Source organism: Neopsephotus bourkii, unplaced genomic scaffold (genome assembly GCF_033783945.1).
Source record: "Neopsephotus bourkii isolate Nb327-2 ecotype Australia unplaced genomic scaffold, CSIRO-AGI_Nbou_v1 NB_1760, whole genome shotgun sequence".
NCBI classification, from domain to species: domain Eukaryota; kingdom Metazoa; phylum Chordata; class Aves; order Psittaciformes; family Psittacidae; genus Neopsephotus; species Neopsephotus bourkii.
The window spans coordinates 9,793,705-9,812,546 of record NW_026902234.1 but is presented as its reverse complement, the minus strand read 5'-3'; the positions used below and the strand labels follow the sequence as shown (position 1 = coordinate 9,812,546).

Below are 18,842 nucleotides of genomic sequence, written 5' to 3'. Positions count from 1 at the left end.
CTTGCTGACTAATCCCATTTTTTATTTGAAATGTTAAAAAACTACAGACTGCAGGCTGACAGACTTACTCTTGAATTCTCTTTTGGATACTTCTATTGATTATCAATGCTTATTATTTTCACAGTACAAAATAATTGAAAGTCGTATTTTTCACAGCTCCTTTCCCAAATTTCAAACATATTTAAAAGAACTGTATCCAACTTTTGTTTTCATTAAGAGAAAATTAGGACATGATTGATTAGAACGAGATCAGAACACGCACAGTCTCTATTTCCTCATTGTTTGAGCTCTTTGGCTTTCAGAGAACTTACAGTTTCATTGAAGTTTAAAATAAAACAATAATTTATTTTACTTACTCTTCCTGGAGGTCCTGGAAAACCTCGTTCACCTTTGTCACCCTAAATCAAAATACAATGCACATTTTAAATACAGATCAGATTTTCTTCCCCATGAAATAGGATTTCCTTAGCTAATGAAAACTTTGATACAGAATCATGCAAATTCCAAATGGTAAGTACCTGGACCATTATAATAAGCAGTAAAAAATTAGTTTGGAGGCCTATACTGCTTTACACTATGTAAAGAGAAACTGGATTTTTTAGGAAAGTACATTTGTACATATGCTGGCTGGGCAAAGAATTTATGAAAATAAAGCCTGCATTAATCAATTTGCGTCAGAGATCTCAACCAGGGATACCTACACTACCTTAATTTTTACTTTTCTCAGACTCTGATTGATGACCTTACTTACAACTTGGTTACATTCATTTAATATTGCTTAATATGCATTTATTGCTTTAATGCACATCTATGAATGCGCCATACAAGCTCTTAACTTCTCTTTCTATGTGATGGGAAGTGAAGGCCACTACTACACACCTTGGCACCGGGTTCCCCGGGTCGTCCTGGAATCCCAAACCCACCAGGCAAACCCTGTGTGCAGAAGACAGTAAAATCAGAAAAGACAAGTGCAGTTGTATCTTAGTCCTGGCAGCATCGAAGTTTTAAATTTTCAAACCAGTCACTAATTCACCAAAAGCAACAACTTTAAGTAAACAACTCAGAAGGCTAGAATAATTCTATCATTTATAATACACAAGCTACAAGAAACAGTACTGGAAATTCAGTAAAATACATACGGCTTCTCCTTTAGGTCCTGGCTCACCATCTTTTCCTGGCTTTCCCTGTAAAACACCAAGTTCCACTCTACTTAAACAGACAGCCACACATGCAATTTCTAAATACAGCAGGTGAAGAACTAGAACAAAACAACCACTTTTAATGCAATAATTAAAGTGTGCTAATGCAGATAACTGCAAACAGTACGAAGCAGGCAAATTGTGCCTGCCTAGTGCCTATGTTACTCAACATCCTACAAGCTGCAGTATTAAATAAAATCCTGCAAATCTGTTCCCAGATCCAGAAATTAACATATGGATTTCCCAGTCAAGGGGGATTCAAGAAAAAATTTATCAACAGCACAGGAAACTGGAACCAGACCCAGAAACATTTCCCTTCATAGTAATCCCTTTCTATACATACACTCTCCAACCTCACAAAACCTTTATTCATAGACATTTGGTGGCTCAGTTTCAGCAGAATGCTTGGAGAGCAGTTCTATATCAGATAGCGGGTAATCTAGTGGCAAATTGAAAGCTCTAATTTCAAATCACAAGGCATATGATAACCTGGAATCCCACACTTCTTCCTCCAGAGCAAGATGATTCACTATTAGACCACTGTGTTAGCCTATAGAGGAGATCAGATTAGTGATAAATGACCTAGATGGACTAACCTACTTTTGAGCATTCCCTTCCTCTTCCTATGGACCATGAAGGGACTGACACCTAGGTTTGTAGCCTAATCCACCAAAAGTTGGCTTTCAGTTAGTGTTAGAGTCCTTAGACTGTATGTGTATCATAAACAGTATGAGTATGTCCCATGAAACGAGAAAATGTATATACTTAATGAACAAAGCAATAGCGCATGCAATTCAGTCTGAAAAATAATCCCATCAGTTTAGGTCAAAAAACTCTGTCTGGAACAATAAAACTGAAGGATAAAAATGATAAAACAAATATGAACAGGCCACCAAAGTGTGCAGCTATGGTATCTTATAAAGAAGTTTATAAGTGATTTTAAACAACTAATTTAAAAAATGAGCTGTAAAGTCACAAGAATCTTCAAATGTTCACTGTGATTGGAATTAATCGTACAGTTTCATTCCATGAAACTAGAATATCAGGTCTGTTCATCTGTTCATCTTTCAAACCTTATCTCAATTTCAGAAGTAGCTATGATTTCCCTGGACAGCAACAATTATATACAAAATATCCTAGGAACTTTTTTCAGGGAACTCTGCAGAAACTGAAGGCTGTATTTTTGAACAATTCAAAGAACAGTTTTCCTCTACAATTTCTAGGCTAACATTTCTCCACTTTTCCTGCTTTCAAGCCCTGATTTACTGTAAAAGTTCATACACAGCAAGGATAATCCCATCACATATCTTTACTGAAAGGATGATGGAACATTTGTCCTTGAAGTACAGAAGAGAGCAAGATTCTCTCTTTTTCAGATTAAAGTACAATTCAACGCCTATACATGTGCTGGTCCTTTTCTAACAGTTTATGAGGAACCACAATTTGAGATGCAACACTTTAAATATGTTTGCATGTAGAAAATGTATGGTTTTGCTACCAGCTCAGCTATGAAAGATACAGCATGACTCAAGTAGAAGTTCTATGGATAAGACTATGCTATAGATCAGAACAGGCAAATGTAACAGACTTTATGGCCTCAAGCATCTACAATCAGGCTAGAAACCAGCAAGCAAACATATTCCAGTCATCTAAAGCTTTTACTCCATTTGTCTTCTTTATAAGAAATAGTACCTTTAGGCTAAGCAGGCTTATTTTGTAGATTACATGTAAGAGACCTGCAATAAATTCAACATGTTCCACTTAGCTAAAGTCACCCCAACAAAGTGATATGTTTTACTTTGTTTTTCCTTGTGTTTCAGAATGATTTAATCTTGCTTCAGTTGGGATCAGTGGGAGTCTTGCCTTTGCCTTCAGCACTGCAAGCTACTGTTAGGTGGTTTTGTTTATCTAAAAGCATGTTACATACATTATTGTATGTTATCATTACCTTGACTTGTACACCTGTCCAACAGCAAAACTTGCCTGTTTGAAACTTACCAGATTTGCTGGTTTGCTAACGGTTATGAAGTTAAATTAGCTTATGGAAACAATACAATGACTGTACTTATAGTATTGATAAAGTTGAGCATACTTACACGTGGACCAGGCTTCCCAGGTTCACCCTTTTCACCTTTGAAACCTGAACCTGGCAATCCCTGCAAAATAAATACACACCAGATTAAAAATACTGCCAAATTCTAAAGTAAATTTGCTTTTATCCAACAGCTATAAAGATATTCAGGGCCATTATCAGATTCTTCACAATCTTAATAGTAATAAAAACAAATTAAATCTATACAATACTCACTGGAACTCCCTGTTCACCCTTTTCACCTGGATCACCCTAATGAAATTATAAAAAAAAGAAAAAAAAGTAGATTAGTAAGCAAGACCTTAACCATTATTTATTTAGGTTGCAAATCATCTAACTCTTCGAGTCAGCAAAAGCACATTTAACCCTGTTTGCTACTTCAAGTATTATGCCTAATAGTATGATGTGCAAGTCAGAGAAACACAAAACGTAAATCCATTATGCTAGTTCATTGTAGTAGTATATATTGCTTAGACTGCCTAATTCAATAACTGAAAAATTAATTAACACTCAGATTCCATAAATGTGATTCTGCCCATGAAAAGTCCAGGACAAGCTACTTAATTCAAATTTACAGAATATTTGGTGTTTACAGGACTATGCTTATCAATCCTCCTTCCTCAGAAAGTCCTCTGCTGTATGCATTACTTATTCATGCAGTTATTTATGCATTTATCATATATTTTTCAGAGAAATTGCTAGAAAGACAATCAAAATTCATTCATGAAGTAAACCAGGAAGAAGCATTTGAAAATCTGCTGTAGGTGACTTATTATACTTTTTCCTGTCTTACTTTAGTTCGCTAATTCCTATCAGTCACATTTTAATGAAAAAAAACAACAAGATTAATCATTTAAGGTCTTACCTTTTCTCCTCTTATAATTTCACTCCCTTTTTCTTTCATATGTGGTGCTGGTCCTGGGGGGCCTGGGGGACCCCTTACCCCTTGTTCTCCCTGTCAACACCAAATCCAGGACAGTCCATTGAAAACAGTACTGACACTGAGAACAAACATTACTAAGGCCGATAATAACATTAAAGAGAATTACCACTTACTTTTAAAAATATAGCTAAATGTTTTTTTTTTTTTTAATGCTTATTTCAGCAAAATCCGTCAGAGAAAGGGTTACATCACAGTTATAGGAGACACAGCTATATAATGGATAACAGAGAGAGACTGCCCTGAAGAAAAACCTCTGAATCTCCTGGTAGGGTGAAGAATTATTAATACAAATACAAGGAACACATTCAATTAATTAGTGTAACAGCACAAATTTTTTTTAGTGTCTCCTTCGGGAAGAAGATGGGGATAATGAGCTAAATCAATGTCACTTATAACATCATAATGAACACAGTCTATAACCGTTCACTGTTCATGACTTTTGTTCATTTAGGTGTAAATTACAGATTTACTCAAGCATTCCAAAAATTACAGTGTTCTCCATGGATTGATTCCAACAGTTTGTTTATTTTAAACAAAGTAATAGGATATGTCTGACAGTTGTTCTCTAGAAGTTTCGAAGAGACTTACCTTTTCACCTTTGGGACCCTGAAAGCCCAAGCCCATATAGCCCTGAAAATACAAATTACACGTACTTAGCCAGTTTTTATCAGCAGTGCATACATGCATGCATACACACATATGAAGATATTCTGTACACCACAAAGCAAAGAGAGGATATAAAAGGTGGAATATGTCTTTTAAATGCACATGTGAACCAAGTATTTATTTCCTAAACCTCCTGCTGTGTTTTTAAGTCCTGTATCACAGCAATTTGTGAAAATCTAGACAGAAATTTATCAAATAATTTTATTGTCAGTATGCTCTTTTTCTTTTCTTCAACAATTTAGTAAAAATTTTGACATTCTTAGCTGAGGTCAAATAATCACAGAATGTTGTAATTACTACTGATTTGACCAACTGAGTTAACAGATGTCCATTAAGACATAAATAGATCCCAAAGTGTAAAAAACCCAGTCCTTTATGACTATTAGTTTCCAGATTTTGGGGGATCTGGTATGCCAAATAACAAATAAATAGACTTAATCTTTATCATAAAAAGGCTTACCTTCTCGCCTGGGAGTCCTGGTGGCCCTGGGGGACCCTACAAGACAGTACATTTTAGCATACATATAATGGAAAATAGGTGGAATAATGCTTTATTCTATAAAGAGAGTAAGAATGCAAATCTTTCCCTTAGACCAAGATATAAAATCCTTTTCTGCTACTGTACATAACTCACAAATAATAAAATCCAACAGAATCTGTCTAAGATACCTCATCACACCTTATTTTGCAGTTAGTAATGTCTACTCAGCACCTAGACAAGAGACAATAAAAAAAAAAGTCCATGGCACTACACTGTAAAATAAAATTATTGCTGATTATTTTATTTTTTCCCAGCTCTGCAGGCTAAATATTAGTCCTCACCTTTCTTTCATTAAACTTCTTTGTCACATCAGCAAGTGCAAATTATGACTGAACTGCACTACCATTTTCCTTTATATCACTTTCAGTTTCTTCAGAAGGGTAACAAATCTCACATACCACAATTTAATAGCCAGAAACACTGGGCTGACTTTCACCAGATAGAAATAACTGATTGCTGCTAAAGTTACCTGCATCCAGTACATAGATTATATCTGTTAGACCTGTCAAAATGTCAAATAGCTGAAGTGCCTTCAGCATTTGGCAATTTCCATAATAACAGACAGTTGATATTCTGCTTTCCACAGTACTGCTTACTGTAGCTGTCCATAAGTACAACCTTGGCAAACATTTTGATTTAGATCTGTCTAGTAGTGTGGCTCATTTTCTATAAATTGTGGGAAGAGGGGAAAAGAGGAATAATTGTTTACAACCCCTTCTGCACACAAATACCCTCCAAGCCTCTTGCGAAGAGATCACTGTAGGAGCAACTGCTGTTGAAAACCTATGTTACCTATTTATTCATGGTAGCATCCAGGAGGTTAAACATGAAGCCTGAAACCACAGGTTATCTTTCCCAAATTCCAACAAACTCTGGCTATACACACCTTCTAGAACTTTCCTATAATAAAACTCTATCAGTAAAGTGCAAATCACCATGAAAGGAAACTTACTGGCTCTCCTGGTGGCCCTTGTGGCCCCATTGGTCCTTGAAATCCTGGATTTCCAGGAGGACCCTATGAAAAATTAAAATGGCATAATTAAAAAGTGATATTTATTTGGAAATGCCATAATATTGACAGAATTTTAACTGAAGCTCACTGCTGTTCAAACAACATTTAGACTTACAGGTAGTCCAGGTTGGCCAGGAAAGCCTTTATCACCTTTTAGCAGACTAGGAGGTAAAAGACCAATCACTTCACCTGGATCTCCCTGTAATAAGAAAGGAAAAACAGTAATACTTGAAGATCCATTCAAATACATTCAAAGACACCAATACTGAGATGAGAGGAAAGTTGGAGCTATGCAAAGTTTGGAATCATTTGGAAAGCTGACTTAAAAAAGTCACCTTCTTTTAAATTCAGCTGAAACATAGCAAGAGATATTTAAAGTTAAGACCTCAATTGCCAAATGTCCTTTAAAGCCATCTGAAGAGATTCCAGTACCAAATCTACCTTCATACCTTAATTTCCTATACTGTAATGGGTAATAGTAAAGATTTTCCCGCTAAATCTACCACTACTACAGTGTCACCAAACAACTGGAATATCTGACCTAGCTGCCGAGAGAAGCAGTAACCTCACAATCCCCTTTCCTGGCTAAGATCTTTGGTCTTATACCATATTTTGACATAAAATCCATTTATGGCATCCTCTTTTGTCTTAGTTTAGAAAACTATTCTGACCGTTATCCACTTCTTTACGTTTCTTCTTTTTACAGCAAAAGATCCCTTTTTTCCTGCATTTTTGTGAAAGGTTTCAACACTGTGATTTTTTTTTTCATTAGTTGCATACCTATGCATACATGCTTAGGAAAAAAACATTTGAGTACTTCTGTGCTTATAAAGTAGGTTCTTCCCATGTCAGATAAAGAGAAAAGAGCATTTTACAACTTCAGGTAGCCATGCCATTACAAATCCAAGATTAAATTTAGATTCACATTTAGCTCACAGCTCCAAATTGTGTCTGTTTACTTTAAAGAAGCTCTCTGTTGACATTCAATATTTCATTCTCCTGCTCACAAAATACATTCAGATACCTAGTTAGCTAGTTTACACATACCATTTACACATAATTAATGATATGTACTACTTTTTCCTGTTGTAATCTATGTAACACACATTGCAGATCTGCATGGAACAACACATATGTTCAACTGTTATTAACTGGAGGTCTCCCTGCTGTCTTTGTTTAATGGGACTGCAGAACAGAGTACAAAATGAAATATGGTGGTATAACTTTTCAGTCCTTAAGTAAGGACTGCTAGTCTTCAAGGGCGTAGAGTTCACCCTAATTCTTATTGCTAAAAGCAGGATATCAACACAGAGTAAAATGTACCTTCATTCCAGGAGGTCCTGGGGGTCCCTGTGGAAAAAGACATATTTGATATTATTGTTCTTCAGTATTGCATATTTTACAACTTACACTCTATAGCTTTTCATATAGCTATATTTGCATTTCAAGAATAAGGGTTGAAATAAGTGAATCAGGCATGAAAGAATCTACTTACTATGCTCCCAGTCAGCCCTGGTAAACCTGGGGGACCTACAGGACCTCTTTCACCCTAAGGGGAACAGAGAAATTGGTTTTGTTTAGGGAACATATGATTGAGGGATGTTTTTATTTCCAAACAGAGATACTGTTATAAACATATGTAAATGTCACCTTCGTGCCATTACATCCTGGAATGCCAGGTGGACCAGGAGGGCCATCTTGTCCAGGAATTCCCTACATGAAAAGGAAGTAAAGAAATTAGCAATATTAGCAATAATCCAGCTCAGATGCCACAATTAGAACTTTGAAGTTCTTTGTAAAAATACTTCATACATACAGGAAGGCCTGGGTTTCCTGGGAAGCCTGATACTCCTGGGGGACCCTGCAATTGACAAAAACATGAACTGAAATGGCAAACCCATAAAACAGCAATGACAAGCTGCAGCCCAAGTCTCATCTCCAGTGGTGGCAGTCAAAATACAGTAATAGTTTTAAATTTCCTTGAAAATACAGCTCTAATCTTCAAAACCTCTCAGATACGGCACCTAAGTAATCAATAAGTGAAAACAACTCTTTATATTTCTTTAACTTTTTAAGCAGCAGTATGGATTTCCTTCAATAGGAACTGGACCAGGGACTTATGTACAGATAAAAAGAAATGCAGAGGTGCTGTCTTCTTACAACCAGCATTTCCAAATGAAATTTACTGTAAGCACCTCTTCATAGCAGAAGAGGCTGTTAACACACTGTAAAACACTTCTCTATCTTCATACTCCACATCAGTGTAGCAACTCATCCTTATTCTCAAAGAGCCTACTGTGGGTTGAGATAGCTCTCTCCTTGAACAGCTTTTCAGTGCAATGAATCAGGAGTCTGATTTGGCACATCATTTTCATCTTACCAGTTTATTCAATCATGCAGTATTTTCTAATACATGTATTACGCAGCTGAAAAGATGCATGGGAATACTGTGCTCAGATAGAATATTGGTATCTTCCAGAACTTTGTAATTGCTAAAATACACTCTACTTGCACTGTGGCACACAAACACATTTCTCAGGAGATGCCAAATTTACATTAATACCCAGGATACCCCGGGGTATCATGAACATCATGGACTGAAGTAAGGATTTCTGGATCTAGCAGAATAACCCCTCTGAAATAGTTCAGAAAAGGCAGTTGATTCAATAAAATCGATGTGCTGCAGCATCTTCAGGCAAACGCAGAACAAAACTGAGACAGCATTTTGAAAATCTGTGGACAAGGTGATATAGCTGAAAATGTATGCATCATTACTGGTTAGATCATTTGAATCCTCTTTCACCATCACATTATGAAACGTGAAAATGCTCAGAATGAGGTTGGCGCTTCACAAACCCCCAAAAGACATGGCCCTGGTTAATATAATGTGCTAAAATAAGTGTTATGTAAGTGCCACATTGAACAGAAATGACAACGGGAAGGTGACAGATATACTCAGAGCCTCTTCTAGCGAAGTCAAGAGTCCTTTGTCCCTGGCTTTAAACAGGCTCTGCATCTTATGAATATTTTTAACATGTTATATGTTCATGGGTGTGTCAGCTTCTCTGCTGGAGTGCTTGAGGGAGTTTAGATGGCAAACGTAAATAAGAATTTTGCATGAGATAATAAGGTTGGTTCATATTCAAGCTGTAAAAAGCTTCTTGGTATGTCAGAAAGATATCCAAGACGTATTGAAATTGCTCCTCATGCAGTGGTAAGTACATGGTGAAAATGCAAATGGGCAAGGTACTGAATGCCCAGTACAGAAAGAACTTCAAAGGCAAATGCAAGAATCTTGAAATTACTGCAGCACAAGGGGTTGTCATTAACTCAAAGAAAAGACTAACCTTATCTTGAAGGCAGCCATGAAAATTTAAAGAGATAAACACATAGAGAGCAGAACTGAAAAAAAGGTAGAACTCACCCTTGTTCCCTTTGTTCCTGGCAGTCCTGGTTCTCCAGTATCACCCTGCAAAGTAAAAGAGATAGCTTTGTCTTTCTTAGGGACAACAGTTTAGAGAAATCAGTGTTTTAAATACTAAAGCTTAAACTCTTACCTTAAGCCCTGGTGGCCCAGGGGGACCTTCAGGTCCTTGCATTCCAGGAAACCCAATCACACCCTGTAGTCCCGGCAAGCCTCTTTCTCCCTAGGGAAGTAGAAAACTCATTAGCAACTAAACAACTGAAGCCACTTCTTCAAGCAACCCACATACTCCCCATTTCTGTGCTCAAGAAACCTGCTAGGTGGTAAGAATCAACATGTGACAGCAAACATTTTATGCTGGTATTTGAAAGGATTATTATAAACAAAGACAAATTTCTGGTTCAATAATAGGCTGGCAGAAGCTGAGTGTAGCACAATAAAAAAACACTCTTTGAATGTCAATGAAACCTTTTTTCTGTCTCCCCAAACAGCTCTTGCTCATAACATGTTTATTCCCATGGGATCAGAAAGGACACTTTCCTTCTAATAAGACCTATCTGCATTCCTACAGAGATACCACTAAATCCTGGTAGAAAATCTAACACCACAAATCAGCAATAAAATTTCTGAAAACCGCAAATATCAATGTTCAGTCACTACTGTATGAATACCGATACAATTCTTCTTCTAATACATCATTCACAACAATAGATTTAGGACACCAGGCTTGTCACTTATTCTTGAATTTCAGGGTGGTTCAGAGTGGTTTAAGATACAGGATCTTCCCAAGAAGCTGAACTTACAGATTGTACGTGTCATCCTTTAGGTTCTTCTTTAATGTTGTATGGGACATCTGAGTTTTCTGTGCTGTCTCTAACAGTATTTAAATTAGATAAAACTAGAGGCAGAAAATCCACGCTCTAGATCAATATTTCAGCTATTATGGATTCACTATACTGGAGCTCCCAGTGAAATCAAGAGAAACATTGCCTGAATAAAAGCTGCAAAGTCTGCACACAGGGGAGCCTGAAAACAGCAAATCAAAAGCCAAATGTTCCATGTAGGAAGTAACCAGAGTTGTCCTTTCTAGGTGGTGTGAAACAGGGAGAAACACTTCACATTGACCAAAAATGTGGGAACATTAGATGAATAAAATATTAGTGACTGACGGCAAAAAGGAAAAGGTATACAAGTTAAAAAAAACCATGGCACCTGTTAATAGTTTATAAACTGAAAACAGACCAATTTTCAAAGCATATAAACAGGAAAACAAAAGGAAGCTACACAAATATTTAAGTATTTTCTGCAAAACAACAAGAGAAATAAGACTGCTATTTGCTAATTGGGTATTTGGATTTTAGGATAGTAAATAGCAAAAAACTTTTCTCTTATTTGCTCAGGATAGAGATTCCCAGAAATATGCTGGTAACTTGCAGGGGTCACCTGAGGACTGAGCGCACAAGAAAAGAACATCTAAGTCTTGGAGATCTCACTTCTCTGGTATAACATATATTATACCTATATATATATAGGTATAACAGGCATCCTGCAAAGAAAAGGTTGTATTATGCCGGCAGATAAAACTGAGTGATGACCTACAGACATGGTGCAAGTTACAGTTTTGGAAGATGAGAGTTATTGGGTTGATGTTTTTAGCTCCTTGTCAAGGATTTTGTTAAGATGACGAAGAGACAGGGGAGAAGAGAGGTGACTGACAGATAGGAGTAGAGCCAAGGAGGAAAAGAGGGGAGAAAACTATAGCTGAGTTGATAAGAGCATGAGAAAGTAAAATCAAAATAGCACTCATTTATTAAACAATCCTGCCAGGAAAAGAATCTCCTGCTGTTTCCCTTCCTCCTACAAAAATATATTTTTCAGTAAAAAGGTATCTTCTGAGGCAAACAAGCAGCTTTTCCTTGAAGTGCCAAAATGACATGATCTCCTCTCTTTACTCTCCAGTATTCTTTGTCATGGTTGAGAATAAAGTTTTCTAGTAACCCAAGTACGAGGCAATATGTTAGACCACAAAACACAGCAAAACAAGGCAAACAGGAGAACAGCTGAAGAAATACATTTCTAGGTCAGCTGTAAGAAGTACAAAGTCCAAGTTCTAAAGTAACAAATTGTTCTGAATAATATTTTAAGGAGGAATGTATTAGGATCCAGGATAAATGTTTAAGTAATTAAAAACCTGAAGGCTATTTGAAGTAGTAAACACATTACTGAGGTTCTTAAACCCATACTTTGGTTTGATAATTGGTACTGCATGAACAAGAGTATTTCTACAAAATCAGATGCTGTCTCACTTCAGACCATGATTTCACACTGAACCCTCAGCACTTGCTCTCATGACCTCCTGGGAGATGGACTAAGGAGGAAGAAGACACTCAAGTATATAGAACAGGATTTTCCATTACTGAAGAAAAGCACAATATGTGCAAATGAAAAGGAAACAAGATTATTTTGACACCCACAGAGAAGATGAGTCATGTGTACCTCAACTAATACTTTCTATAGTCAGGAGTTCAGAGGATTTCAACACACTTCGAACAAAACACCGGGAAATATGCTTTCGTCCGTTCTTAAGGAAAGATAAAACTGTGGTTTACAGATTGGATTTTCACTTAGTCTAAGGCTCCCTTAAGACTGTTTTGGCCCTGTAAAAGGGCCTTAACATGCCTGTAAATCACTCACTAAGGTAATGACCACTTCAGCTTGCCAAGGAGGTTAACTCAAACTTGGGCTTCCAAGGCAACTAAGAGTCAGCTCTCTCAAGGCTGTTTTCAACCTCCCAGGCTGCCCTATGTGAGGGGTGAAACATAGCTGCAGGAGCAGAGCCGAGACCATACCAAGTCGCTCTGAGCAGAGATACATCCAGGTTTCCCTAGAAACATTTTACTTTACTGACTTGAACTGCTTGGCCCAAAATAAAAATAACTGGCTGTTTGTCCAGGACTTCTGGACATCCAGTCAAGTTACTGGACATCCCAAGGCCTGGAGAGCATAACTTCTGAGCTTGTAAAGGGCTGTGCTGTCCCAAATACTGCAGACTCATGGTTTCTCATACTAGAACTGAGCTCATCTTTTTGCCTCTGATTAGCCATAGGGAAGTAAGGAAACATAAAGGTAACTGCATGTGTGAAAGCTGCTGGATCCCTCCCTGCATGCAACCTGCAACCTTAGCCAGTTATTCTAACAGGGGAACATGGACTTTCATCCTGCTTACACCTCTCCCTCTACTCTGCCTTCCCATTTCATTTTACTGCAAAGTAAGTTTGAGTAAGCAGTCCAAAAGTAAGTACTGAATAAGTAGCCCAAACTTGTGCAGTCCCATGCTACACAGTTAATGGGACCTTACCTCTCCATGTCATCAATAGAAACTTAGAGAAGTTATGACAACCTATTTCACCACAACCCTGTAACAGACCTAGAGATGTCCCCTGGATTCCAGTCCCTTTCTTTAATCCAGATAGCAGAGGGCCTTCTTCTATCAGTCTTAGAAAACTAGTGTGTCAAAACTTGTAAGTAAAGAAGCAGTGCTAATGAACAAAGGTCTTATTTTGGTAGTCCTGCTCCAGTTAGTACCAACTTCCACCATAAGACATTTCTTGGCATCAGTGAAACTACACTAAATTACAGTAAAATTTTACCACTCTCTAAGTATCTACACTGAACAAGAGAGTACAGAAACTCTACCACCTAGGAGCTGTAAAGATGCACGTGAACGCAGAGCTCCATGTGTCCTAATGCCAGCCGGCAGATTAGCCCGCAGAGATCACTGAGGTAGTAACATTTGCACTGCTGCTTTCCTACCCAGTATCTTATTTGGAACTTCAAGCTCAGATGAAACTATTGCTTATTATGCTGTGCAATACAGACATAAGCGTGTCCTGAAAATGCCTTGCATTGCAAGGAAATACTTGAGCAGCATCCTTTCCCTGCTTGCTTGCCCAGTTCTTTTCTTCACTCAGTGTTCCAATCAAGCAGCCCAAGAGCTAGTGTTTGCTACTCATTAAGCATCCACACAGAATAAATTGGCAAGCACCAGATCACCGCTGCTACTCACTTATTTTTCCCTCAGCACTGAGATTTCTAGCTGTGATGCATGAAGAGCATGAGACTCTGACTGCAAGGGCTATGTATTGTTCAAGTTCCAGTATTCACAGCTGCAAAATCTTGGCAAGTAATGTTGAAAGAGCTTCTGCTTCTTACAAATCAATTCATGAGACTCAAAAATTAAAACAGATGTAAGCAAGTCATCTGTACCTCTGCTGATTCAATACAAACTGTCAGAAAGCACAAAGGAGAATTCATTACTGAGCTCACAAAAATTAATGTTCTGCCACTCAGCTGCTGAAAAGGTGGAGGTGCTACGTAAGAAGACAGCAAGCACCCAGTCACTGTTGCACTCATTTAGTAAGCAAGATGCCTGTGTTAGCCCAGCTTTTGTGAAACGTATCCAAATGCCTTTGCATTCAATATAGTTCAAATTAAAAGCAACTGAATGGACTTCTAAATGGGGGTGAACCTGTTAAGAGCATAACAGCATGGGCTGATATGTTTTCTGGCACCTGCCCTTCAAAATTTGCTATGAAATGCTGTTTGACACATGGAACAACTGCAGACTTCTAAGCAAGAGAGTCACATGAAGTAAGCAGTTTCAGAAGATTCAGCTGTAATAAATCAAATGCTGGGGGGGGGGGGGGGGGAGGAAACAATCACCATCCCATGATAAATTATTTCTGCTATTATTTTGCTTAGGGCCTGCAGGACCGGGAGATTTTAGGTAGTGTGGGCTCACAGGGTGTCTGCGCCCATATGAATATAATGTTCCCAGGCTCTTCAGAGACTCAGGCATATGGTGAATAACAATGTGCAGATCTTCCTGAAGCCATCTGAAAGATGCTTCATTTGCCACTCCCAGTAATTGCCCTGAAGCTGAGACAGCAGGACAGGCACGTGCCTGCCCTTCAGCTGAAAAGGCATAAAAGTCTTACGGAGAGATGCCACAAGGCAGCTGAGGTGATCTACCCAGCAAAGGTAGCTCTTCTTTTAAAGGCATAGTGCTATTTCCTTCTTTTTTACATCACCTGGTATAATTCTCTCAGCCTCCACTGTACCAGTTCAGCTCACTAAATTTACTCAGTTTCCTTTAGCTAGTAAGTTTGCTCTGGCCTTGGGGAGCTAAGGAGCTCATCAGGACAGGCAGCTGATGCAAGGAGGACATAGTGATGCAGGACACAGGGCGGAAAGGCAGCGAGAGCAGCTTCTCACACCAGCGCAGTGGGGTTTGTTGGAGTTCATCCACCAGAGCTCCTCAGCTGTGCCTTCACTGCAAGGGAAGCTGAGCTGGGAGCCAACAAATGCTTGACCTTGCTGGACAGCCATCTTCAGACCAATGTTCCCGCTGACTCCAACATAGTTATAAGCAGACTTCCTCTCTCACAAACACACATACTCCCCTCTTCCCAAAACCTAATGTTCATTGAACTGAAACACCACCAAGAACATGCATGCCAAAGAAATGCAAGCGCTTCAAGATGAAAGCTGAGGATGCAGTTTCCAAAGAGAGAAATAGGGCCTGCAAATTCAGCATTCTTTTCTATTTTTATTCCTATCCTCAAGTCTGATTTTACAAAGAGTCTCAAACATTGCTTTTGAAAGAAATTAGTTTCAGACACAGACACAACTGTTGACAAGAAAACCCACCATCCAAATCATTCATCATGCCTTGATGATCCAATATAACCCTGTAAAATCTACAGAGATTCACAACAGCCTTGCAATGCGCTACGTGGTTTCTACCCAGAGGTTTCTACCCAGCCACATGAGAAGTGAATACAGGCTCTGTATTTGTTCCTTCAGCTGATATAACTCCAAGTGCTGAAGTGAATTGGCTTTGAGGTGTTAGACCAGTAATTACACTGCACAGTGGGAAACACTGCTGTGTGATCCGAGTAGCTCACTGAAGTCACTGTATTTATCCACACTGTTTTAAGCATGTGTTACAGAATTGTAATTGGTTCAGTGTTACATCAGTGAAGACAGAGGTGGGCAATATTCAATTCTTTATTAAAGCAGTATTTTTAACCACCAGAGGGAGCACTGGCCCTGAATATCTCTCAGGATTAAAATAAACACATACGATAAATATCATCTGTTTGTCCTCAGCTGCACTTACCATTTTCAGTATATTATTGAAAGTGTGAAGTGGATATCAGTCAAACAGAAGTACTGCTATATGCTCACAGAGCAAGAGTGTCCTCAAATGCACCATGGATGCTTAGCATTACAAAATTCCCACAGCACATCCTTCAGCACTACAGTCTATCTGCACTATAGCTATATAATTCTGGAGCTACACAAGTAACGAGTAACTAATTACACAAACATAACTATGAAGACATGCAAAGAATCTGTGTAGGAGTTCTGTAAACATCTTGGCTCACCCAGAAGTTTTGGGGCTGTGTTCCTGACAGTATGCAGAGTAGAAGAGAGGATCAGGGGGCATGAGGGCTTGGGGAAGATGGGGTAGACTCAGCAAAATCTGGATTCCTGCATTGCCAGGAAGTATCTGAGAAAACTTACTTGCATGGAAACGTGAGTCCAGCCTTTTTGGCATGACTAAAAGAAGGAGCAGCCCTGGCAGTTCTACATCACCTGCACAGCTCCACAATCAGGCCAGCTGTGGGCTGGATGAGTCCCCTGCACAACTCCAAGCATTAACAGTGTTGCTCTGTTTTACACACAGACACAGCAGATGCTGACAAACAGCTGTCGAGGAACAGCACTCTCCAGTCATGCAGGCTCTGACATGATGCTAGTTCTGCCCTCTCCTTCTCCCTTTGATCCCTCCCTGGTGACCTTCACCTGTGGGACTCCTTCGGTCAGTTAAACCAGCTCTCAGGCTGCACTTCAAGGTGGGAACTCTGAGAAGCAACAACTTAATGGTGCAAAAGCCCCATACAGTGGGGCAGAAGCTGTACTCTTGATCACCAGATGATGGCATCTCACCCAGCTCTGGTCTCTCACTCCCTGAAAAGATCACTCTTCCTACTATGAAAGTGTCTTTCCTGGGCCTCATGAGTTTACCACACTGGGGAACCTGTGCAGCTTGATACAAAATGAACCCAAAAATAGTGAATCCATCTGTATAAACATTTAATTAGAAAGCTGTTCAGGTTTACAGTTCAGGGACTGAGCCTGTGCCTCTGCCTCCTAAACACAAAAGAATGCTTAAGGCTGAAAGCATATTTCAGTGTCACCTCATGGCTGCACAGAGCATTCCTCAGGAAGCTGCCAAGTGCTTCCCAGGAGTATAAAAATAGAAGTAACAATCTTTGGTTATCCTCTTCTCTACATATCAGTATATATGTGCTTAATTGGTGTGCAAGTAAATCGGTGGATATACAGTGTGTGAATTTGATTTAGAAGATGAAAATTAAGTAAAATAAGCTAAGGGAAGTAAAATCAACATGCAAAAGCCAGTCATGGCTGCACACTCAGCATCCATTTAACTAGAGTCAAGCAACTGGTTGCTTATCAGCATTGTACAATATCAGTTAAACCAGATATAAGTAATAGCCCCTCTCTACATAATTTACCAAGCCTCCTTCATCTAATTCTTCTTCTTGCTCACCCCATAGTTATTCCTCATTTTCCACCTGCAGTAGTCAGTTTTTTCAATGGAGGTGCCCAAATTTCACTTTTTAGGACTTCCTGAGCCATGCACACACTTAAGCTCCCAGTGTTTCCTTATATGTGAGTGTCTTTGGCTGACACACTTTTTGTGTGATATTTGACTCCAGTGTAGATAAACAGTTACAGATCCAGAAGTAGCCAGGATGCTGAGGAGAAACGTGTTTGTACTTAAAGAAAATTATTTTGTTTTCCCTCCATTACAAACAAAAAAAAAATAGACAAAAAAATGAAAAACTGACTGAAGTTTATTGAGGCACATGCACCTTTCAGTCACTCACAAATGATAGAATGTATGACCTCTAGTCTGAACATTTTATAAGCCAGGAGTGGTCTACCTCAAAGCAAGACTGGGAAGACTGAGAGCATGGTATATGAAGGACAAATATGAAGACGATACTAAAAGACAGCAGAAGCCAACAGACGAGCGGTGAACTTTATTTTCAACTGTGGAAGTCCACTTGCACAAAGCTTGGCAAGGTAACACTAAGGTATGTGGTTCACTGTCTTTACATTTAAATTTTTCTTGATTTTTTTTTAGGAAAAAAGTAAAAATAAAAATACAGCTCTCATGATGTTTCAGGAGGAAATCATACAAACCCTTTACCAAAGGTACGTATGGGGTTTTCCAAACCTTTTTTTCTCTTTTAATCAGATCTGGGTCAAGGAGCCTCCTCCCCATCATTTACAGCCACCCTGGGGAATAGAAGAACCTCAAAAAAACATAAGGGAAGGGGAGGTTTCAAGGACAAATGAATTTGCAAAGCAACCCCCCCCCCCCAAAAAAAAAAAGGAAATTCTACCACCTGGAAACAGGTTGAATCAAAAGGGTGCTATATTTCCCACCCCTTCTAATCATCTGTTGAACTCATTACGTCTGAGTAACTCTTCCTTTGTTTTATTGCACATTGTGTTAAATCACTTCCAGCATTGAAGGTCCAAGAATATAAGAGGTAAAAATGCTCCACACCCTTCCTTATTCATTAGTGAAAATTATTTAGCATTTGTTTGCATTTGGCACTGTTTAAAGGCTTGCATTTAAAGATGAAACAGCAGGAAAAAAAAAAAAGGTCCTGAACTTTTCAGGTTTTTTTACTTTATTTTTGTTCAGACCCAAGACCTGCAATGAAATGTGACGTTACATGCAAGTTTTATTCTCTTGGCAAAGGTCTGTCATGGACATATTTACAGAAAGTAATCTCTTCCATAAATAGTAAAAACACGGGAAGCTCGTCCTGGACAGTACAGACGGCAATAAAGTTCTCAT

The 18,842-nt window shown here is 38.6% G+C and overlaps 1 protein-coding gene across 2 annotated transcripts in view; it reads right to left on the bottom strand.

Annotated features, from left to right (window-relative positions):
- COL4A1 (collagen type IV alpha 1 chain) overlaps window positions 1-18,842 on the bottom strand; it is a 125,623-nt gene that overhangs the window by 42,567 nt on the left and 64,214 nt on the right. For both annotated transcript variants that reach the window (XM_061377576.1, XM_061377574.1), the window contains exons 3-18: window positions 10,011-10,100; window positions 9,878-9,922; window positions 8,270-8,314; window positions 8,104-8,166; window positions 7,949-8,002; window positions 7,777-7,803; window positions 6,569-6,652; window positions 6,394-6,456; window positions 5,361-5,396; window positions 4,823-4,864; window positions 4,157-4,246; window positions 3,508-3,543; window positions 3,296-3,355; window positions 1,140-1,184; window positions 880-933; window positions 357-398 (exon numbers count right to left, since the gene is read on the bottom strand). In XM_061377576.1, coding sequence (XP_061233560.1) covers window positions 357-398; window positions 880-933; window positions 1,140-1,184; window positions 3,296-3,355; window positions 3,508-3,543; window positions 4,157-4,246; window positions 4,823-4,864; window positions 5,361-5,396; window positions 6,394-6,456; window positions 6,569-6,652; window positions 7,777-7,803; window positions 7,949-8,002; window positions 8,104-8,166; window positions 8,270-8,314; window positions 9,878-9,922; window positions 10,011-10,100 — 876 coding nt within the window. The remainder of the gene's footprint in view (window positions 1-356; window positions 399-879; window positions 934-1,139; window positions 1,185-3,295; window positions 3,356-3,507; window positions 3,544-4,156; window positions 4,247-4,822; window positions 4,865-5,360; window positions 5,397-6,393; window positions 6,457-6,568; window positions 6,653-7,776; window positions 7,804-7,948; window positions 8,003-8,103; window positions 8,167-8,269; window positions 8,315-9,877; window positions 9,923-10,010; window positions 10,101-18,842) is intronic.